At 41.4% G+C, this 24742-nt stretch overlaps 1 protein-coding gene across 2 annotated transcripts in view; it reads left to right on the top strand.

The window, feature by feature from the left end:
• Window positions 1–24742, top strand: part of GFRA1 (GDNF family receptor alpha 1) — a 227726-nt gene that overhangs the window by 175167 nt on the left and 27817 nt on the right. For both annotated transcript variants that reach the window (XM_036829574.1, XM_036829576.1), the window contains 2 exons: window positions 1576–1710; window positions 11346–11527. In XM_036829574.1, coding sequence (XP_036685469.1) covers window positions 1576–1710; window positions 11346–11527 — 317 coding nt within the window. The remainder of the gene's footprint in view (window positions 1–1575; window positions 1711–11345; window positions 11528–24742) is intronic.

A 24742-nucleotide genomic window follows, 5' to 3' on the forward strand; every position in this document is an offset into this window, starting at 1 on the left:
CTTAAGTCAGCCCTCCAAATTTGCATTCACTCTCTCCTTTTCTTAAATAAAGTAGTCCCTAGTAGGATTATTTATCAACTATGGAATTACAAGTTTAAGAAATAACTGAATTAAGTAAGGAGTGCTCATTGTAAAGAGTTTTTTTAAAAAAAAATACAGAGAACCCAAAGGAGACAGTGTTAAAGATCTACAGCCCCACTCCAGGATATAATCACTGTTTACAGCTCAGTCTGTACCTTCTAAGTACACATGCTCATTAAATACTCCATACGGGGCCAAGCCTCAGGACTGCCAGGTGTTTCTGGCCTGAGGATGATGAAATCCTCATTATTTAAGGGAATAACTGGTTGAGACAATGCATTCTATGCACCAAAATTTATTTCTCTCTTGGGTCCAGCTCTTTCCCTCCACTCTGGTCATTGGGTTCTAACTTCTCTCAGGACAGAGCTTGTTCCTACTTCTTCCAAGTGTCAGGGATCCATTCTGGTGCCAGGCATACAGTGGGTGCTTAGTAGGCATACTCTAACCTCTTCACTCAGCGTTTGGGGTGCCCGTTCCTTTCTCACCCAAAGTTAGAAGCTTCTCTCTCTGCTGTGGGTTGACATTTTCATCCCAAGGTATAATGGGACATTATTTAGTTCAAGTCAGTAAGTAATGTAGGGCAAAGAAGTTATGCCCTTGACCCAGAAGAGCTTAAAAAGAATATTTTTTTCTGTTTCTGAACCAAATATATCCTGTGGCTCACTGGACTGCCTGTTACTTCTTAATTCCACAAACTGTATAAAAACAGAAGACTTCTTGGCACGAGTAGGCATTGCCTGGTGTGAGCCACCCAGGAGGAGACATTTGGGTCGTGTTAAGTATAAACGCATTGTTTATTTGTGCCAGTACAGAACTCATCAGAAGAACAATGAATACACAGGAAGATGTAGGCAAGAGCGGCCACCCAGCATTTCTTTGAGGACTTTTGAGGACTCTTAAGACAATACTCCAGGAGCCATTGGCTTAGAGAATTTCCATTGTTTATTTCCAATTCCATCACAACTTGGAACGCTAAATCAGTTGAGAGCCTCCTTGTATACATCCAGAATGTGGGGTAACCCATAAGGATAGCTTCTAAGCTTCTCTGGGTTACTCTGAAGGAGCCCGTTGCTTCCGAGGGAAGTAGAGGCAGCATCCTAAAAGGATTTTTTAAGATGTGTAAAACCAGCTCTATCTGTTTTTGAAGATTAATGACATTTTCAAGAAAATGCAAGGGATTTGGCAACTCATGCATTCTAAGTTAATTCTCTCCTACTCCATGACATCCATACCATTTGTGCAGCGAAAAACACCCTAAGTGCAGCTCAAGGAGTTCTGTTCGAACTTTTTAAGTAAATGTGTAAATTATTTTATGTGCTCAAGATAAATTGCCAAGAAAATGCACTGCTTAACCTAATTTTCCACTCAGCAAACACAATGTTTGTAATTATCCACGGTGCATCCGCTGTCAGAGGAACATTTGTTTCTTTTTAGGCTCTAGGAAAGTTTATACCATCACACAAGAATAAAACGCCTTGTTTTTTACTCTTCTAGGTACAGTCATGACCCCCAACTACATAGACTCCAGTAGCCTCAGCGTGGCCCCCTGGTGTGACTGCAACAACAGTGGAAACGACCTGGAGGAGTGCTTGAAATTTCTGAATTTCTTCAAGGACAACACATGTCTTAGTGAGTTTGAAAAACAACAGACAACAAACACACAAACATGTTTTCCGCTCTAAGTTCAAGCTGTCCCTTTGTGTTTCTTGTGTCTGCCTTCTCTCTCTCTCTCTCTCTCTCTGTCTCTTTTTTTCCTGATCGCTGCCGGTGAATCCAGCTCCTTTTGGCCACACTATGTAATGCAGAGGGGCCGGAGCAAGTGATGAACTGGGTGCTGCTAAGATGGCGAGTCCAGAGGCCCAGGAGAGTGAGAGATGCAAATAACCGAGGGTACATTGTGTGGGAAAGAACATTTCTACCCACAGATGAGATTTTGATCTTGGCAACCAACCCCAAGTCAGTTCCAGCAGTTCTTAAAACCTGGTCAGAATATACAATGTGAGACGCTCAGACAAGTTAGATGGGGGTAGGCCTCCAAGGGTTCTCTGAGAAAAATTAGAATGTTAACATCAATAGCCCCCTGGATGTTCAGGGTTGGCTCCGAGGAGAAGCAACGGTGCTTGAGTGAGATCGGCTGGCAATGCAGCCAGGAGCTTCAGGAGGTCGGTTATCTCCGGAGATGAGCTGAGCCGGGGCTGGGGGGCGGGCAGTGGGCTCTGCTTGGGAACAGTACTGGTTATTATTGCAGGGTCCTTTAGGCAACTTGGAAACATGTTTCCCAAAGGGAGAGGGATAGAGAGAAATGTACGGGTGTGAGCGATGGACCTCATCAGATGATCTCTGTAAGCACTGTGCCAGGTCTCCCTTCTGTCCACCGAGATGTGCACGCTCTAGGCGATGATCCAGCTGAGATGCTTGAATACCTTACTCGTATTTTGCGGTGGCAGCCACCATTAATTTATCGGGTGCCTGCTCTATGTGCAAATTCAGTCTGTGAGAAGTGTACCGTATACATTGTCGCACTGACTGTAACGTGCACCTAGGAGATGCAGGTGTTATCTCCACTTCACAGTTGAATAAACAGCTGGTATTCACCTAAACCAGCCGTGCCAGAGATAGGATCCAAAGCCCCCTGTGCCCTGAGGGCTTCTGTGTCAGGCCTGATATTGAAGGGCCTGATGGACAAGAACACGTGCCTGCACATCCGGGACCAGGTATGACTTCCCAGTGGGAAGTGTGGACCAAGGTTCACCTACCCCTCTAAGCACTGTGCCCTCAGGTGACAATTTCTCCATGGTGCTCTGAGTGATTCCTAAAGAATTAGCAAACTATTTACTGCACGCACATGGGAAAGCTTTTAAGTGTTACTTCTAAAACCTCCTCAACTGTTTCTTTTGTTGAAAAGACAAATCTTAGTGATTTGCTCAGTAGGTACTTGGCTATAACCAAATGCTTTGATCATCTTAAAACTAAAACAAGCTTTTGGACACTTAAGTGAAATTTAAACCCATAAAACTAGTCTAAAGTATGGAGACATTTGCCAAGACATTGGGCACACCGCGGAACTACACCTTAAGCCTTTTATTTGGTCTTGACTAAAAAAAAAAGAAATATATATAAACACACACACACACACACACACACACACACATATCCTCTTTTTCACATCCTGCACACTCTTCTGGCAGAATCCAAGTTTTAATGAAGATAAAGCAATGACAATAGAGGTTAGTGTGAGAAAAAAGATTATACTCACTTGGGCTGGAAGACCACTGCCTCATAGAGAAATTAAAGTTGTCCCTGCTTAATAATATTTTGGTGAAGGGGATAATGGTATCTTATTGCTAATGACTTTTCAATAAAAATAAATGCGTTTGGTCTTCACTGGGGACCAAAGCCAGGCAGAATTTTTCATAGTCATTCCATTTATACTTTGATTAGATGGAACACAGGGCTGTAAATTCAGTCTCTTGCAACAGGCCCTAGAGTAGAAAGAATTAGAATTTGTAGATTCCAGCCCAAACGCAATAACCCAATTCTGCTCCCTTCAAATTAACCAACACCCTCCAATTCCCCTATCGTGAGCATGACTCCAGCCTATTGTTTACTTCTGGTAACTGGGGAGGAGACAGTTATTTTCAAGTCAAAGTACATGGCTGAGGTGAAGGGAAGAGAGCAGAATGGTCTGGGGGCAGAGATGAGACATCAGTTACTGTCACTCAAGTCTTTTTTCAAGTGCCACCTTCGCCTCCCTGGACCACTCCATCGAAACTCCAGTTCCCCGTTCCCATCCTGGTGCTCCCTGAACCCCACCTCTGCGTCATCTTCCTCCAAGGATTTCTCACCACCTAATGTATTATACACTTTACTTATTTGCTTCCCCAACCAGAATGTGACCTCCACGAGGACAGGGACTTTTGTCTCTTGTTGCTGTCATTGTTGTCCCCTGCCGATTCCCAGCACAGAGCAGTGACTGGCGCTCAATAGATGTTCCATTGACACTTGAACGAATGAATGAGCAAGTAGACAAACAGTCTCCCCAAATGGCAAGGCAAACACGTTGGAAATCACAGACAGTTTCAACAAATGACATGGGTTTCCTGAATCTACATGCCTTAACAAGAAAAAGGAAGTTTTTGCTGCTTTCTTGTTGTTATCCTGGGTCATTTAAGGAAACTGGTCCCCCAAGTACCTCTTTCTTTACGTTCCTCCCACCAGTTAAGCCATGTAACATGGATGGGAGCATTAGAAGCATTGATATTAATTTGAAGCGGTTTCTTACAGCCTAAAAAATGTAGTTTTAGAAAACAAGCTTACAATTTGCTGAACTTAAAGGATAACAATTTTAGAACAAAATGTCCCTTCTAAGATGAAGATTAGGCTTAAATTATTCTGTCTTGTATATTGAAAAATGCCAGCTAAGAGTCATATATTAAAAATTTACACATTCAGGTCCCAAATGGAAGAGTTTCATTTCTTATACAATGAATATGAAATAAAAAATTCCTAAATCCATGCCAAATCCCCGAGGACCTGATTATAAACTGTTTTTTATTCATCTTGTGGGGGAGAACAACACACAACCAATTTACTTGTGCCATAAAAACAATCTAATCCCATGAAATTATAATAGGATTTTAAAGTTTTACATTTTAAACTTTTCATTTAACAGAGCTGCTCCTTCCTAATTATGCAGATTTTGTTTGGACCACTGGGAACAAAAAGGGAAAAAAATAATCTTTCTTAAATTTTCACTATATATTATTGATGAGGTTTGGGATAGATTTTTCTTTTAAAGAAACGGGTTGCGTTTGTACTTTGAGCAATGCTGGGCTCATAGTAGGTGCTCTGTTGTAGTGAATCACACTTTTTTGCTGTTTGATTTTACTGGCTGCCAAATTTCTATGAATGCCACTGAGTTACCCCAGTATCATAATTAGGGATGTGGTACTTTAAAAAAACAGTAAATAGACTCCCTCTTTTGAGAACACCGGAATCACAACTAACTGCTGAACAATCATCGACACAAAGACACTGGAACTCACCAAAAAAAATACCCCACATGCAAAGACAAAGGAGAATCCGCAATGAGACGGTAGGAGGGGTGCAATCACGATAAAATCAAATCCCATAACTGCTGGCTGGGTGACTCACAAACTGGAGAACACTTATACCACTGAAGTCCACCCACTGGAGTGAAGGTTCTCAGCCACACGTCAGGCTTCCAACCCTGGGGGTCAGGAAACAGGATGAGGAATTCCTAGAGAATCAGACTTTGAAGGCTAGTGGGCTTTGATTTCAGAACTTCGACAGGACTGGGGGAAACAGACTCCACTCTTGTAGGGCACACACAAAGTAGTGTGTGCATTTGGACCCAGGGGAAGGAGCAGTGACCCCATAGGAGACTGAAGCAGACCTACCTGCTAGTGTTGGAGGGTCTCCTGCAGAGGCGGGGGGTGGCTGTGCCTCACTGTGAGGACAAGGACACTGGCAGCAGAAGTTCTGGGAAGTACTCCTTGGCGTGAGCCCTCCCAGAGTCCACCATTAGCCCCACCAAAGAGCCCGGGTAGGCTCCAGTGTTGGGTCGCCTCAGGCCAAACAACCAACAGGGAGGGAGCCCAGCCCCAACCATCAGCAGACAAGTGGATTAAGTTTTACTGAGCTCTGCCCACCAAAGCAACAGCCAGCTCTACCCACCACCAGTCCCTCCCATCAGGAAACTTCCACAAGCCTCTTCGATAGCCTCATCCACCAGAGGGCAAAAAGCAGAGCAGGAAGAACTACAATCCTGCAGCCTATGGAACAAAAACCACATTCACAGAAAGATAGACAAGATGAAAAGGCAGAGGAGGGCTATGTACCAGATGAAGAAACAAGTTAAAACCCCAGAAAAACAACTAAATGAAGTGGAGATAGGCAATCTTCCAGAAAGAGAATTCAGAACAATGATAGTGAAGATGACCCAGGACCTCAGAAAAAAAAAATGGAAGCAAAGAATTAGAAGATGCAAGAAATGTTTAACAAACATCTAGAAGAATTAAAGAACAAACAGAGATGAATAATACAATAACTGAAATGAAAAATACACTAAAAGGAGTCAGTAGCAGAATAACTGAGGAAGAAGAACGGATAAGTGACCTGGAAGACAGAATGGTGGAATTCACTGCTGTGGAACAGAATAAAGAAAAAAGAAGGAAAAGAAATGAAGACAGCCTAAGAGACCTCTGGGACAACATTAAACACAACAGCATTCGCATTATAAGGGTCCCAGAAGGAGAAGAGAGAGAGAAAGGACCCGAGAAAATATTTGAAGAGATTATAGTCAAAAACTTCCCTAACATGGAAAAGGAAGTAGCCACCCAAGTCCAGGAAGCACAGAGAGTCCCATACAGGATCAACCCAAGGAGAAACGTGCTGAGACACATAGTAATCAAATTGGCAAAAATTAAAGACAAAGAAAAATTATTGAAAGCAGCAAGGGAAAAACCACAAATAACATACAAGGGAACTCCCATAAACTTAACGGCTGATTTCACAGCAGAAACTCTACAAGCCAGAAGGGAGTGGCATGATATACTTAAAGTGATGAAAGGGAAGAACCTACAACCAAATTACTCTACCCAACAAGGATCTCATTCAGATTCGATGGAGAACTCAAAAGCTTTACAGACAAGCAAAAGCTAAGAGAGTTCAGCACCATGAAACCAGCTCTACAACAAATGCTAAAGGAACTTCTCTAAGTGGGAAACACAAGAGAAGAAAAGGACCTACAGAAACAAACCCAAAACAATTAAGAAAATGGTAACAGGAACATACATATCGATAATTACCTTAAACGTGAATGGATTAAATGCTCCAACCACAAGACACAGGCTTGCTGAATGGATACAAAAACAAGACCCACATATATGCTGTCTACAAGAGACCCACCTCAGACCTAGGGACACATACAGACTGAAAGTGAGGGGATGGAAAAAGATATTCCATGCAAATGGAAATCAAAAGAAAGCTGGAGTAGCCATACTCATATCACATAAAATAGACTTTAAAATAAAGAATGTTACAAGAGACAAGGAAGGACACTACATAATGATCAAGGGATCAATCCAAGAAGAAGATATAACAATTATAAATATATATGCACCCAACATAGGAGCACCTCAGTACATAAGGCAACTGCTAACAGCTCTAAAAGAGGAAATCGACAGTAACACGATAATAGTGGGGGACTTTAATACCTCACTTTCACCAATGGACAGATCATCCAAACAAAAAAGTAATAAGGAAACACAAGCTTTAAATGACACAATAGACCAGATAGATTTAATTGATATTTATAGGACATTCCATCCAAAAACAACAGATTACACTTTCTTCTCAAGAGCTCACGGCACATTCTCCAGGACAGATCACATCCTGGGTCATAAATCAAGCCTCAGTAAATTTAAGAAAATTGAAATCATATCAAGCATCTTTTCTGACCACAATGCTATGAGATTAGAAATCAATTACTGGGGAAAAAAATGTAACAAACACAAACAAATGGAGGCTAAACAATATGTTACTAAATAACCAAGAGATCACTGAAGAAATCAAAGAGGAAATCAAAAGATACCTAGAGACTAATGATAATGAAAACACGACGATCCAAAACCTATGGGATGCAGCAAAAGCAGTTCTAAGAGGGAAGTTTATAGATATTCAAGCCTACCTCAAGAAACAAGAAAAATCTCAAAAAAACAATCTAACGTTACACCTAAAGGAACTAGAGAAAGAAGAAGAAACAAAACCCAAAGTTAGCAGAAGGAAAGAAATCAGGATCAGAGCAGAAATAAATGAAACAGAAACTAAGAAAACAATAGCAAAGATCAATAAAACTAAAAGCTGCTTCTTTGAGAAGATAAACAAAATTGATAAACCATTAGCCAAACTCATCAAGAAAAAGAGGGAGAGGACTCAAATCAATAAAATTAGAAATGAAAAAAGAGAAGTTACAACAGACACTGCAGAAATGCAAAGCATTCTAAGAGACTACTACAAGCAACTCTATGCCAATAAAATGGACAACCTGGAAGAAATGGACAAATTCTTAGAAAGGTATAACCTTCCAAGACTGAACCAGGAAGAAATAGAAAATATGAACAGACCAATCACAAGTAATGAAATTGAAACTGTGATTAAAAACTTTCCAACAAACCAAAGTCCAGGACCAGATGGCTTCACAGGTGAATTCTATCAAACATTCAGAGAAGAGCGAACACCCATCCTTCTCAAACTCTTCCCAAAAATTGCAGAGGAAGGAACACTCCCAAACTCATTCAGTGAGGCCACCATCACCCTGATACCAAAACCAGACAAAGATACTACAAAAAAAGAAAATTACAGACCAATATCACTGATGAATATACATGCAAAAATCCTCAACAAAATACTAGCAAACAGAATCCAACAACACATTAAAAGGATCATACACCATGATCAAGTGGGATTTATCCCAAGGATGCAAGGATTCTTCAATATATGGAAAAAAATCAATGTGATACACAATATTAAAAAATTGAAGAATAAAAACCATATGATCATGTCAATAGATGCAGAAAAAGCTTTTGACAAAATTCAACACCCATTTATGATAAAAACTCTCCAGAAAGTGGGCATAGAGGGAACCTACCTCAACATAATAAAGGCCATATATGACAAACTCACAGCAAACATCATTCTCAATGGGGAAAAACTGAAAGCATTGCCTCGAAGATCAGGAACAAGACAAGGATGTCCACTCTTGCCACTGTTATTCAACATAGTTTTGGAAGTCCTAGCCATGGCAGTCAGAGAAGAAAAAGAAATAAAAGGAATACAGATTGGAAAAGAAGAAGTAAAACTGTCACTGTTTGCAGATGACATGATGCTATACATAGAGAGTCCTAAAGATGCCACCAGAAAAGTGCTAGAGCTAATCAATGAATTTGGTAAAGTTGCAGGATACAAAATTAACGCACAGAAATCTCTTGCATTCCTATACACTAATGATGAAAAATCTGAAAGAGAAATTCAGGAAACACTCCCATTTACCATTGCAAGAAAAAGAATAAAATACCTAGGAATAAACCTACCTAGGGAGACAAAAGACCTGTTTGCAGAAAACTATAAGACACTGATGAAAGAAATTAAAGATGATACCAAAAGAGAGAGATATATCATGTTCTTGGATTGGAAGAGTCAATATTGTGAAAATGACTATACTACCCAAAGCAGTCTACAGATTCAATGCAATCCCTATCAAATTACCAATGGCATTTTTTACAGAACTAGAACAAAAAATCTTAAAATTTGTATGGAGACACAAAAGACCCCGAATAGCCAAAGCAGTCTTGAGGGAAAAAAACGGAGGTGGAGGAATCAGACTACCTGACTTCAGACTATACTACAAATCTACAGTAATCAAGACAATATGATACTGGCACAAAAACGAAATATAGATCAATGCAACAGGATAGAAAGCCCAGAGATAAACCCATGCACCTATGGTCAACTAATCTATGACAAAGGAGGCAAGGATATACAATGGAGAAAAGACAGTCTCTTCAATAAGTGGTGCTGGGAAAACTGGACAGCTCCATGGAAAAGAATGAAATTAGAACACTCCCTAACACCATACAGAAAAATAAACTCAAAATGGATTAGAGACCTAAATGTAAGACCAGGCACTATAAAACTCTTAGAGGAAAACATAGGAAGAACACTCTTTGTCATAAATCACAGCAAGGTCTTTTTTGATCCACCTTCTAGAGTAATGGAAATAAAAACAAAAATAAACAAATGGGACCTATTGAAATTTAAAAGCTTTTGCACAGCAAAGGAAACCGTAAACAAGACTAAAGGACAACCCTCAGAATGGGAGAAAATATTTGCAAAGGAATCAACGGACAAAGGATTAATCTCCAAAATATATAAACAGCCCATGCAGCTCAATATTAAAAAAAACAAACAACCCAATCCAAAAATGAGCAGAAGTCCTAAATAGACATTTGTCCAAAGAAGACATACAGATGGCCAAGAGGCACATGAAAAGCTGCTCAACATCACTATTTGTTAGAGAAATGCAAATCAAAACTACAATGAGGTATCACCTCACACAAGTTAGAATGGGTATCATCAGAAAATCTACAAACAACAAGTGCTGGAGAGGGTGTGGAGAAAAGGGAACCCTTTTGCACTGTTGGTAGGAATGTAAATTGATATAGCCTCTATGGAGAACAGTATGGAGATTCCTTAAAAAACTAAAAATAGAATTACCATATGACCCAGCAATCCCACTACTGGGCATATACCCAGAGAAAACCATAATTCAAAATACACATGCACCCCAATGTTCACTGCAGCACTATTTACAATAGCCAGGTCATGGAAGCAACCTAAATGCTCGTCGACAGACAAATGGATAAAGAAGATGTGGTACATATATACAATGGAATATTACTCAGCCATAAAAAGGAATGAAATTGGGTCATTTGTAGAGACGTGGATGCATATAGAGACTGTCATACAGAGTGAAGTAAGTCAGAAAGAGGAAAACAAATATCGTATATTAATGCATATATGTGGAATCTAGAAAATGGTACAGATGAACCGGTTTGCAGAGCAGAAATTGAGACACAGAAGTAGAGAAAAAACATATGGACACCAAGGGTGGAAAGCGGCGGGGATGGGGTTGTGGTGGACTGAATTGGGAGATTGGGATTGACATGTATACACTGATGTGTATAAAATGGATGAGTAATAAGTACCTGCTGTATAAAAAAATAAATAAAATTAAATTAAAAAAACAAAAAACAAACAAAAAAACACTAAATGGTTTGCTTTTAGTATAGAATTTTGACACAAGCATTTTCTTGGAAGATGGACCAGTGACTGTGATCCCAAATAACAGGTCTGAGGCTGGCTTTCAAAAGGCTCGACTGATGGGTGTTTCAGGGCAAGGATCTTGCTCCACACCTGGTACGTGAATAGGGACACAATACATATTTGTTGTACTTAGAGCAAAGCTAAGTGTCCAGCTCAGGGTTTAATGAATGAATTAATTTTTGAGCACCTGACCCATGGCTGCCTTTCAGCATGTGGAGGGTGGATGGATGGATGGGTTTTGTTCAGAGAAGTCCAGTGCTCTCATCAGAATTTCTAGTGTGCCTCTATGCCTTCATGTATCCTGTCTGTTACATTTGCTGCTTGACTTTGAAATTGGATTTCCTCCTGTTTTACTGCAGAAAATGCAATTCAAGCCTTTGGCAATGGCTCAGATGTGACCGTGTGGCAGCCAGCCCTCCCAGTTCAGACCACCACTGCCACCACCACCACAGCCTTCCGGGTCAAGAACAAGCCCCTGGGGCCAGCAGGCTCTGAGAATGAAATCCCCACTCATGTTTTACCACCTTGTGCAAATTTACAGGTAAGAGCAGGGGCCTGAACTCCCTGTCGGTGCTTACTTCTGAGGGGAACACAGATTCATCTTCTGAAATGCATTTAGAGATGGAGGGAGAATCTTGGAATGCTGCTCAGGTTTGAGTCTCAAAAGTGCATTTTAACCATGAGAGATGGAGACCGTGATGTTCTCTAGAGTGGAGAGAAGGATGGGCTCTGGAACTGACTCTGCCATTGACGAGGGCTGGGGCTTTGGTCAAGGTACTTGTATTGGCCTTGGTGTCTTCACCTATAAAATGAGGGGTCTGGGCAGATGAATCCTTAAGCTGTCTGTTTGCAGGGTGGTGGAGTTGAGTTAGCTATTTATTTATTTATTTATTTATTATGCTTTTTCAGTGTTCTGTACAAAGCAGCAACGTACAGAAAAGGAAGGAGCTCTTGGATTTTTGTTTTTAATTTTTAAATTAAAAAAAGATTCGCATGCAATTTGTAAAGGTTACTTTCCATTTACAGTTATTACAAAATATTGACTATATTCTCTGTGTTGTACAATACATCCTTGAGACCATCTTACACCCAATAGTTTGCACCTGCCGCTCCACCATCCCTGTATTGCTCCTCCCCGCTTCCTTCTCCCCACTGGTAACCACTAGCTTGTTCTCCATATCTGTGAGTCTGCTTCTTTTTTGTTACGTTCACTAGTTTGCTGTACTTCTTAGATTACACATATAAGTGATATCATACAGTATTTTTCTTTCTCTGTCTGACTTATTTCACTTAGCATAATACCCTCCAAGACCATCCATGTTGCTGCAAATGGCAAAATTTCATTCTATTTTATGGCTGAGTAGTATTCCATTGTACATATATATACATCTTCTTTATCCATTCATCTGTTGATGGACACTTAGGTTATTTCCACATCTTGGCAATTGTAAATAATGCTGCTATGAACATTGGGGTGCATGTATCTTTTCAAATTAGTGTCTTTGTTTTTCTCATATATATACCCAGGAGTGGAATTGCAGAGTCATGTGTAGTTCTATTTTTCGTTTTTTTGAGAAACCTCCATAATGTTTTCCACAGTGGCTGCACCAATTTACATTCCCACCAACAGTGTACAAGAATTCCCTTTTCTCCACATCCTCAAAAACATTTGTTATCTGTGTTCTTGTTGACGATAGACATTCTGACAGGTGTGAGGTGATATCTCATTGTGGGTTTGATTTGCATTTCCTTGATGATTAGTGATGTTGAGCATCTTTTCATGTGCCTGTTGGCCATATGCATTTCTTGTTTGGAAAAATGTGTATTCAGTTCTTCTGCCCATTTTTTTTTTAATTTTTGAATTTTATTTTATTTTTTTATGCAGCAGTATCTTATTAGTCATCCACTTTATACACATCAGTGGATACATGTCAATCCCAATTTCCCAGTTCATCACACCACCACCCCTGCCCACTGCTGCTTTCCCCCCTTGGTGTCCATACTTTGTTCTCTACATCTGGGTATCAATTTCTGCCCTGCAAACCGGTTCATCTGTACCATATTTCTAGATTCCAAATATATGCGTTAATATGTGATATTTGTTTTACTCTTTCTGACTTACTTCACTCTGTGTGACAGTCTCTAGATTCATCCACGTATCAACAAATGACCCAATTTTGCTCCTTTTTATGGCTGAGTAATATTCCATTGTATGTATATACCACATCTTCTTTATCCATTCATCTGTCGATGAGCATTTAGGTTGCTTCCATGACCTGACTATTGTAAATAGTGCTGCAATGAACATTGGGGTGCATGTGTCTTTTTGAATTACGGTTTTCTCTGGGTATATGCCCAGTAGTGGGATTGCTGGGTCATATGGTAATTCTATTTTTAGTTTTTTAAGGAACCTCCATACTGTTCTCCATAGTGGCTGTATCAATTTACATTCCTACCAACAGTGCAAGAGGGTTCCCTTTTCTCCACACCCTCTCCAGCATTTGTTGTTTGTAGATTTTCTGATGATGCCCATTCCAACTGGTGTGAGGTGATAACTCATTGTAGTTTTGATTTGCATTTCTCTAATAATTAGTGATGTTGAGCAGCTTTTCATGTGCTTCTTGGCCATGTGTATGTCTTCTTTGGAGAAATGTCTATTTAGGTCTTCTGCCCATTTTTGATTGGGTTATTTTTTTTTTTTAATATTGAGCTGCATGAGCTGTTTATATATTTTGGAGATTAATCCTTTGTCCATTGATTCATTTGCAAGTATTTTCTCCCATTCTGAGGGTTGTCCTTTCATCTTGTTTATGGTTTCCTTTGCTTGGCAAAAGCTTTTAAGTTTCATTAGGTCCCATTTGTTTATTTTTGTTTTTATTTCCATTACTCTAGGCGGTGAATCAAAGAAGATCTTGCTGTGAGTTATGTCAAAGAGTGTTCTTCCTATGTTTTCCTCTAAGAGTTTTATAGTGTCCAGTCTTACATTTAGGTCTCTAATCCATTTTGAGTTTATTTTTCTGTATAGTGATAGGGAGTGTTCTAATTTCATTCTTTTCCATGTAGCTGTCCAGATTTCCCAGCACCACTTATTGAAGAGACTGTCTTTTCTCCATTGTATATCCTTGCCTCCTTTGTCATAGATTAGTTGACCATATGTGTGTGGGTTTATCTCTGGGCTTTCTATCCTGTTGCATTGATCTGTATTTCTGTTTTTGTGCCAGTACCATATTGTCTTGCTTACTGTAACTTTGTAGTATTGTCTGAAGTCAGGGAGTCTGATTCTTCCACCTCCGTTTTTTTCCCTCAAGACTGCTTTGGCTATTCGGGGTCTTTTGTGTCTCCATACAAATTTTAAGATTTTTTTGTTCTAGTTCTGTAAAAAAAATGCCATTGGTAATTTGATAGGGATTGCATTGAATCTGTAGATTGCTTTGGGTAGTATAGTCATTTTCACAATATTGATTCTTCCAATCCAAGAACATGGTATATCTCTCCATCTGTTTGTGTCATCTTTGATTTCTTTCATCAGTGTCTTATAGTTTTCTGACTACAGGTCTTTTGTCTCCCTAGGTAGGTTTATTCCTAGGTATTTTCTTCTTTTTGTTGCCATGGTAAATGGGAGTGTTTCCTTAATTTCTCTTTCAGATTTTTCATCATTAGTGTATAGGAATGCAAGAGATTTCTGTGCATTAATTTTGTATCCTGCAACTTTACCAAATTCATTGATTAGCTCTAGAACTTTTCTGGTGGCATCTTTAGGATTCTCTATGTATAGTATCATGTCATCTGCAAACAGTGACAGTTTTACTTCTTCTTTTCCAGTCTGTATTCCTTTTATTTCTTTTTCTTCTCTGATTGCCGTGGCTAGGGCTTCCAAAACTATGTTGAATAACAGTGGCAGGAGTGGACATCCTTGTCTTGTTCCTGGTCTTTGAGGAAATGCTTTCAGTTTTTCACCATTGAGAATGATGTTTGCTGTGGGTTTGTCATATATGGCCTTTATTATGTTGAGGTAAGTTCCCTCTATGCCCACTTTCTGGAGAGTTTTTATCATAAATGGGTGTTGAATTTTGTCAAAAGCTTTTTCTGCATCTATTGACATGATCATATGGTTTTTATTCTTCAATTTCTTAATATGGTGTATCACATTGATTGTTTTGCATATATTGAAGAATCCTTGCATCCCTGGGATAAATCCCACTTGATCATTGTGTGGTCCTTTTAATGTGTTGTTGGATTCTGTTTTCTAGTAGTTTGTTGAGGATTTTTGCATATATATATTCATCAGTGATATTGGTCTGTAATTTTCTTTTTTTGTAGTATCTTTGTCTGGTTTTGGTATCAGGGTGATGGTGGCCTCATTGAATGAGTTTGGGAGTGTTCCTTCCTCTGCAATTTTTGGGAAGAGTTTGAGAAGGATGGGTGTTCGCTCTTCTCTGAATGTTTGATAGAATTCACCTGTGAAGCCATCTGGTCCTGGACTTTGGTTTGTTGGAAAGTTTTTAATCACAGTTTCAATTTCATTACTTGTGATTGGTCTGTTCATATTTTCTATTTCTTCCTGGTTCAGTCTTGGAAGGTTATACCTTTCTAAGAATTTGTCCATTTCTTCCAGCTTGTCCATTTTATTGGCATAGAGTTCCTTGTAGTAGTTTCTTAGAATGCTTTGCATTTCTGCGGTGTCTGTTGTAACTTCTCCTTTTTCATTTCTAATTTTATTGATTTGAGTCCTCTCCCTCTTTTTCTTGATGAGTTTGGCTAATGGTTTATCAATTTTGTTTATCTTCTCAAAGAAGCAGCTTTTAGTTTTATTGATCTTTGCTATTGTTTTCTTTGATTCTGTTTCATTTATTTCTGCTCTGATCTTGATGATTTCTTTCCTTCTGCTAACTTTGGGTTTTGTTTGTTCGTCTTTCTCTAGTTCCTTTAGGTGTAACGTTAGATTGTTTATTTGAGATTTTTCTTGTTTCTTGAGGTAGGCTTGAATATCTATAAACTTCCCTCTTAGAACTGCTTTTGCTGCATCCCATAGGTTTTGGATCGTCGTGTTTTCATTATCATTAGTCTCTAGGTATTTTTTGATTTCCTCTTTGATTTCTTCAGTGATCTCTTGGTTATTTAGTAACATATTGTTTAGTCTCCATTTGTTTGTGTTTGTTACATTTTTTTTCCCAGTAATTGATTTCTAATCTCATAGCATTGTGGTCAGAAAAGATGCTTGATATGATTTCAATTTTCTTAAATTTACTGAGGCTTGATTTATGACCCAGGATGTGATCTGTCCTGGAGAATGTTCCATGAGCTCTTGAGAAGAAAGTGTAATCTGTTGTTTTTGGATGGAATGTCCTATAAGTATCAATTAAATCTATCTGGTCTATTGTGTCATTTAAAGTTTGTGTTTCCTTATTACTTTTCTGTTTGGATGATTTGTCCATTGGTGAAAGTGAGGTATTAAAGTCCCCCACTATTATTGTGTTACTGTTGATTTCCTCTTTTAGAGCTGTTAGCAGTTGCCTTATGTATTGAGGTGCTCCTATGTTGGGTGCATATATATTTATAATTGTTATATCTTCTTCTTGGATTGATCCCTTGATCATTATGTAGTGTCCTTCCTTGTCTCTTGTAACATTCTTTATTTTAAAGTCTATTTTATCTGACACGAGTATTGCTACTCCAGCTTTCTTTTGATTTCCATTTGCATGGAATATCTTTTTCCATCCCCTCACTGTCAGTCTGTATGTGTCCCTAGGTCTGAGGTGGGTCTCTTGTAGACAGCATATATGTGGGTCTTGTTCTTGTATCCATTCAGCAAGCCTGTGTCTTGTGGTTGGAGCATTTAATCCATTCACGTTTAAGGTAATTATCGATATGTATGTTCCTGTTACCATTTTCTTAATTGTTTTGGGTTTGTTTCTGTAGGTCCTTTTCTTCTCTTGTGTTTCCCACTTAGAGAAGTTCCTTTAGCATTTGTTGTAGAGCTGGTTTGGTGGTGCTGAATTCTCTTAGCTTTTTCTTGTCTGTAAAGCTTTTGATTTCTCCATCGAATCTGAATGAGATCCTTGTTGGGTAGAGTAATTTGGTTGTAGGTTCTTCCCTTTCATCACTTTAAGTATATCATGCCACTCCCTTCTGGCTTGTAGAGTTCCTGCTGAGAAATCAGCTGTTAACCTTATGGGAGTTCCCTTGTATGTTATTTGTCATTTTCCCTTGCTGCTTTCAATAATTTTTCTTTGTCTTTAATTTTTGCCAATTTGATTACTATGTGTCTCAGCGTGTTTCTCCTTGGGTTGATCCTGTATGGGACTCTCTGCACTTCCTGGACTTGGGTGGCTATTTCCTTTCCCATATTAGGGAAGTTTTTGACTATAATCTCTTCAAATATTTTCTTGGGTCCTTTCTCTCTCTCTTCTCCTTCTGGGACCCTTATAATGCGAATGTTGTTGTGTTTAATATTGTCCCAGAGGTCTCTTAAGCTGTCTTCATTTCTTTTCATTCTTTTTTCTTTATTCTGTTCCACAGCAGTGAATTCCACCATTCTGTCTTCCAGGTCACTTATCTGTTCTTCTTCCTCAGTTATTCTGCTATTGATTCCTTGTAGTGCATTTTTCATTTCAGTTATTGTGTTGTTCATCTGTGTTTGTTTGTTCTTTAATTCTTCTAGATCTTTTTGTTAAACATTTCTTGCATCTTCTCGATCTTTGCTTCCATTATTTTTCTGGGGTCCTGGATCATTTTCACTATCATTATTCTGAATTATTTTTCTGGAAGGTTGCCTATCTCCACTTCATTTAGTTGTTTTATTGGGGTTTTATCTTGTTCCTTCATCTGGTACATAGCCCTCTGCCTTTTCATCTTGTCTATCTTTCTGTGAATGTGGTTTTTGTTCCACAGGCTGCAGGATTGTAGTTCTTGCTTCTGCTTTTTGCCGTCTGGTGGATGAGGCTATCTAAGAGGCTTGTGGAAGTTTCCTGATGGGAGAGACTAGTGGTGGGTAGAGCTGGGTGTTGCTTTGGTGGGCAGAGCTCAGTAAAACTTTAATCCGCTTGTCTGCTGATGGGTGGCGCTGGTTTCCCTCCTTGTTGGTTGTTTGCCCTGAGACGACCCAACACTGGAGCCTACCCGGGCTCTTTGGTGGGGCTAACGGTGGACTCTGGAAGATGTCACGCCAAGGAGTACTTCCCAGAACTTTTGCTGCCAGTGTCCTTGTCCTCACGGTGAGACACAGCTACCCCCTGCCTCTGCAGGAGACCCTCCAACACTAGCAGGTAGGTCTGCTTCAGTCTCCTATGGGATCACTGCTCCTTCCCCTGGGTCCCAATGCGCACACTACTTAGTGTGTGCCCTCCAAGAGTGGAGTCTCTGTTTCCCCCAGTCCTGTCAAAGTCCTGCAATCAAATCCCTCTAGCCTTCAAAGTCTGATTCTCTAGGAATTCCTCCTCCTGTTGCTGGACCCCCAGATTGGGAAGCCTGACGTGGGGCTCAGAACCTTCACTCCAGTGGGTGGACTTCTGTGTTATAAGTGTTCTCCAGTTTGTGAGTCACCCACCCAGCAGTTACGGGATTGATTTTATTGTGATTGCACCCCTCCTACCGTCTCATTGCGGCTTCTCCTTTGTCTTTGGATGTGGGGTATCTTTTTTGGTGAATTCCAGTGTCTTCCTGTCGATGATTGTTCAGCAGTTAGTTGTGATTCTGGTGTTCTTTCAAGAGGGAGTGGGAGCACGTCCTTCTACTCCGCCATCTTGAACCAATCTCCCTCTTCTGCCCATTTTTTAATCAGTTGTTGGTTTCTTTGATGTTGAGTTGTATGAGCTGTTTATATATGTTGGATATTACTCCCTATCAGTCATATCATTTGCAAACATTTTCTCCCATTCAGTGGGTTGTCTTGGGGGCTCTTGGCTTTGTCAACATCATTGCCATTTAGGCTCAATGTGGAATATTTAACTCTATCTAAAGATAAGCCAGAGACAGTGTTACTATCCAAGTGTTAAGGCAAATGTAGAGTCCTACTCGGGTTCATTCTTCAGGAAGCAGAAGGAGATGCTCTTTCGTGGTTTGAGGAGCTGTAAGGCACTGCACTGAAAACCCCTCGTGTGAATAGAGTCCAGTGAGAACGGCCCAAAGACTTCTTTGGAGTTGATTCAGATCTCCAAGGGAAAGAAGCACAATGACATACAAACAGTCGTTTCCTAACTTTAGTCAAAGCAGAGTGTTGATTCTGCCTTTTTGTTGATTTTTTTCATCATAATGAGTATTCCGCTATTTTGGAACATCTTCATACACTCACCAAGTATTTTCACACACCTCACCTCTTTGGATGTTACCCTCCTGACAGCTGCTCGAGAGATGCTATGATTGTGTTGTTACTGCAGCCTTGGAGGACGTGGGGCTCAGGAGGGGACACTTTGGCTTGAGCCTGCAGAGCTAGCAAGTCACAGAACCAGCCCTGGAATCTAGAGGCTTGTGTTCTTTCCACGGTTCTTCCTGGATTTGAGAGGCAGCAGTGACCACATGGTGACTTCTGCCTCCTGCCATGCCAGGGCAGGGGACATGTGCCAGGCACCGTGCTGTCACTTCACACTTGTCACTGGAATCCATCCTCCCATCTCCCCACCACCCCCGGCCCAGGCCCCGCCAAGGATCAGCCTCACCAGAACACTCACCAGAAACTTCTCTGCCAAATACCTTCTTGACTCACAACCCAGTCTGTGTCCTAGAAAGTATTGGGGCAGTTTTTCCACTTGTGATTTGCTTGGTATCTTCTCACCCCCAACACTCCCCTCTTTTTCTTAGATATCCTACCTGCCATTCAGCTGAGCTTTAGTCTCTGTCTTCGTCCTCCTGGGTCCCCACCAACACACACCATTATATACACCCACACACAAGCCTGAGGAGAAGGTGGGTAGGGAAGACACAAGCTAAGGTCAGCCAGATGTTCTTCATACTTCTAAAGTGTTTCCTGAGCCCTTCGCATGTCCAGTGCACTGTGCAGGAAATGCCAGAACTAGGAGGAGGCTTGGGGAATATTATGGCATGTAACTGCCCCATCCTGCAGTACAGCCCTGCGGTTCAGGGAGGGGAAGTGACTTGCACTAAGTCCCCCAGCTGGTAAGAGGTGGGTCTAGAGGCAGACATAGCACCACAGAGCACAGTTTTTTTTTATCTTTGGCCAGGCCTCAGCGTCCTGCTTCCTCTTAGGTCAGCGTTCTGTTCTTGTCGGGTCCGCTCAGCTTCCAGCAACTGTAAAGACAGGTGGCCAGATGAGGGTAGGACCCTGTTAGGATGAGGTGATGACAGTGGCCAGAGGTGGTTCCTGACGACAAGAAGAGGCAAGCTTTGGCTGCAGCAAAACCGGTTTCTTCTCTGCTCGTGTCTAAGTGCGCAGAGCATGACGGTAGAGGCAGTGTTCACTCGGTTTATTAAGCTCCTTTTGTGTTCTGCAAACTTCATGGAGATGGGCATTCAAAAAAAATTCTGTCCTCAGTGAGCGTACAAATAGTGGGCAAGACACAGCTTGTCAGCATTTTTGGAAGGTCAGACTAAGTTAATAGATGGCATCTCAGAAGAATACTCATCACTGGAAACTCCCTGAAATTAGTTTCCCCCATGAGAGAGGAGTCTGACAGCCATGCAGAGGTGTTCTCCCCATCTCCCTGCCCCCCGGCCCACCAGATCACCTAGCTTCTGCTTCTCGGGGTACAGTGCTTGGCTTGGCCACGTGGTATTTACCTCCAACAAGATCTGCCCGACCACCCCTCCCTGTCAGGGGGACTCTGTGCCACTGCAGGGTCACCCTGGCAACGTCAGGGGAGACATGAGCTCTTTTCCCAAGAAACAGCCTTTCCTTCCCCTGTATTAGTGATAGGAACTCTGCCTCATAAACAGAGGGGCAAAGTAAAATTAAAGCATGATGTTTCTCTCAGGGCTGCCATTTAACTTCTCAGCAGAAGGGGAAATGGAGACGTGGGAACACCAAGGAAGTAGGGGGCGGCCACACCTCTCTCCCCGATGACACACACACAATCCACGCATCTTGGAGCTAAACAGCATTTTACTTCTAGGGAGCTCTTAAGGGTTCCACAAAACCTCACCTTACCTCCTAAGACGACTGCCTGTCTGAGCCCATTTTTTGCACACATGAGGCAGGGGGTGAGGGCTTGGGTTTTGCAGCCAAGCCTGTGTGCAGACCCAGGCTCTCGTCCTTACCAGCATCATGACCTCTCCAAGCCTCCGCTTCGTCATCTACAAAATGTTACGACTGCCTAGCTGCTAGATTAAGAGGATTAAATGGCGGTAATGTTTCAGTGCTTGGGGCAGAGTGAATGCTCCAGAATGTCACATGTGATGCTTAATCTCAAGTCAGTTGGCCATTTGGCCCTTTGCAAGAGATGGATGGTGGCGTTGTGCCTTGCTTGGGGTGTTAAACTAGGGAACATTGGTGTGAGTTGCACTAACAGGTATATAGTGTGTTTCATTTTGCAAAACATTTCACATGCATTGTGCCCTTTAGTCCTCACAGCAGCCCATGAGTCAGCTATGATAAACATCCTTCTCTTTTACAGATGAGGCAAGTGAGGCACGGACAGGCTAGGAACATAACTGAGATCACACAGTAATTCTGTAGTGGGGCTAGGATTTCTTCCTTTTTTTTTTTTTTTTTAAATTTTATTTATTTATTTATTTTTGGCTGTGTTGGGTCTTCATTTCTGTGCGAGGGCTTTCTCTAGTTGCGGCAAGCGGGGGCCACTTTTCATCGCGGTGCGTGAGCCTCTCACTGTTGCGGCCTCTCTTGTTGTGGAGCACAAGCTCCAGACGCGCAGGCTCAGTAGTTGTGGCTCACGGGCCTAGTTGCTCTGCGGCATGTGGGATCTTCCCGGACCAGGGCTCAGACCCATGTACCCTGCATTGGCAGGCAGATTCTCAACCACTGCGCCACCAGGGAAGCCTGGGGCTAGGATTTCTGACTCTGAGGCCAGTGTACTTTTGCCTTGTTCCGTGACCTTGGACAACCTGGGCTCTTTCTTATTTATTTATTTATTTATTTATTTATTTTTGGCTGTGTTGGGTCTTCGTTTCTGTGCAAGGGCTTTCTCCAGTTGTGGCGAGCGGGGGTCACTCTTCATTGCAGTGCACGGGCTTCTCTTGTTGCGGAGCACAGGCTCCAGATGCGCAGGCTCAGTAGTTGTGGCTCATGGGCCTAGTTGCTCCATGGCATGTGGGATCTTCCCGGACCAGGGCTCGAACCCGTGTCCCCTGCATTGGCAGGCAGATTCTCAACCACTGCACCACCAGGGAAGCCCTGGACTCTTTCTTTAAAGTAGGAATGGACAGAGAGTAAGAAGTAAAAAAATAGTAAAGGAGGTCATGCAGTATTTGTCTTTCTGTGTCTGGCTTATTTCACTTTGTATAATGTCCTCCAGGTTCGTGATCTTATTTATATGTGGATTCTAAAAAAGTTGAACTTTTTAAAGCAGAGACTAGAATGGTGGTTACCAGTGGCTGGGGGTGGGGAAATGGGGAGATGTTGGTTATAGGGTACAAACTTTCAGACATGCAAGTTGAACAAGATCTGGATACGTATAGCATGGTGACTGTAGTTAGCAGTACCATATTATATACTTGAAATTCGCCAAGAGAGTACATCTTAGTTGTTCTTACCCCACCCCCCAAAATGGTAACTATGTGAGGTGATGAATATGTTAATTAGCTTGATTGCGGTAAACCTTTCACAATGTATACATATATCAAAACATCAAGTTGTATGCCTTAAGTAAACACAATTTTTATTTGTCAATTATACCTCCATAAATCTGGGGGCAGGGAAGAATAGTAAAAGAGGAAGGGAGAAGCTGGATTTGAGAGACCCATATGTCCCAGTGCTTCCTGAAGGTGGTGCTTCGAATGATGGGAAAAACAGAAAGCTTGTAAGCTGGGATGCTTCATGCTGAAATCCCAGCAGACAAGGTATAGGGGAAAGACTGAAAGTTTGCCACTAAAACTTTTTGCAGCTTGATTATCTCTTTAGAATGACCTATATTAAGAATGGTTGAAAGAATCATTGGAAGCCAGAGGATTGGGGGTGAGTGGGTGAGTGATGAGAGGGGACTTAGCCTATGAGAACGTGGTCCCTGGCGTTGATTTAGGACTCTTGCTTCAACGTAGGGCTCCCAGGAGACTTATTCTTCCCATCTGTCCTTCCTTCGCCTGCCTGGCTATCTTCAGATAAATTACCATTTGCCAGGGGGTCCTAGAAATATCTTAGAGTGGCGTTTGTCCCAGCCGTATGTGTCATTACTCAGAATAGAACTGACTTAAACCAGCTTGGGATCCACTGGTAACAGATTTGGAGCAAGTCAACTATCTTTGGCAGCTCTAAAGTTCACTACCCTCGAGAAGCACCCTCTTGTAATATTTTTAAATATACAATAATATGAGAAAACTCTGAGGGACTTGGGTTTCTGTCTTAACATTTGAGATAGATTTCCCCTTGGAAGGGAAGAAATAAGAATAAACATTTTCAAAAATCGACTTCAGAGTGTAATTATCAACAAACCAAACACAATTCTGTTTGGGGAAAATGAGTGGCCTTGCGTGTGGTGTATAAGGACTCATCTGCAGTTCCTATGAAAGGCTCAGCTTTAAAAAAAGGAAAGTTGGTTGATTAGTATAAAATGTCATAGAAAAGTCCAAGAGCTAACCCCCTGAGATGATAAAATACCAGGTTTTGGGTAACCAGCCAAGCTCCCATGTCAGGATTAATTGGCAGGCATATTAGTAACAAGCATGACACAGGCTGTGCTATTGCTGGCATATCCCTTTGACTTGCACAAAGTGGTCACATGACAAAGAAACATTAAAAATCCTACCAATTATTTCATCTTCTGTGCACTTGAGTGGTCTGGTAGCTGGAAAAAGCTCAGAATATTTAAATCAAATGGACTGTACTTGTCACTTATTTAAAGTAAATTTGGGAAGTGTAGGTGTTGGAAAAATCTCTATTTTGCATTATTATACATCACTTAACTCTGGTGGCTTAAAGTGAAGACCTCTTAAAGTGGACTTTATAGGCCCTTGATTTCCATGGTCAAATAGGGTTGTAGAAACTTGGGGAATACAGCCTTGGGACTAAGGCTGAGGACCCCTGAGAAATTTTCACTGTCTCTGTCCTTTTCCCCAGGAAGAGATGCGACGTGTGACTGAGAGGAGAAAGTCTGCTGGATGGGGGCGCACACTCATAGCAGGGCTGGCAGAGGGGCGTAGGTAGCTGTGAGCACTTACTGGGGGCTCCAGGGAACCGGGCTAGCCACATCCAAAGTCAGTTTTTTTGTGAACCAAATAAAACAGATCTATGAGTGAGACATGGAGGTACAGCAATTGTGGATCTCAAGTTTAAGTCTCCTCCCCCCCCTCATCTTAATGGGACTTTTCAGCAGCGTTCTATATAAAAAGGAATTCGCAAAGCAGCTTTCTCAGTCATAAAAGAGATGTGAGCAGGGTCCAAATGAATAGCTTTTGCAAGAATGCTTACTGCTAAAGTTAGCAACGCAAAGGCTCCCTGTCCCTTTACCCCCCTTAACAATCATGTCATGTACTTTGGCAGTCAGACTATGCTAACCCTAAGAGGAACGGTGCTGGCCATCTGTGGGCCATGGGGGCAAAGGCCTTGAGGTGGGCGTCTTTCCTGGAGCAGAGAACCTGGGTTCAGTGGATTTCAGTCTAGGTCTGCACCTCCCTGGCCTCCCAGGAAAGCCTC

The sequence above is a fragment of the Balaenoptera musculus genome, chromosome 16 (assembly GCF_009873245.2).
Source record: "Balaenoptera musculus isolate JJ_BM4_2016_0621 chromosome 16, mBalMus1.pri.v3, whole genome shotgun sequence".
NCBI lineage: Eukaryota > Metazoa > Chordata > Mammalia > Artiodactyla > Balaenopteridae > Balaenoptera > Balaenoptera musculus.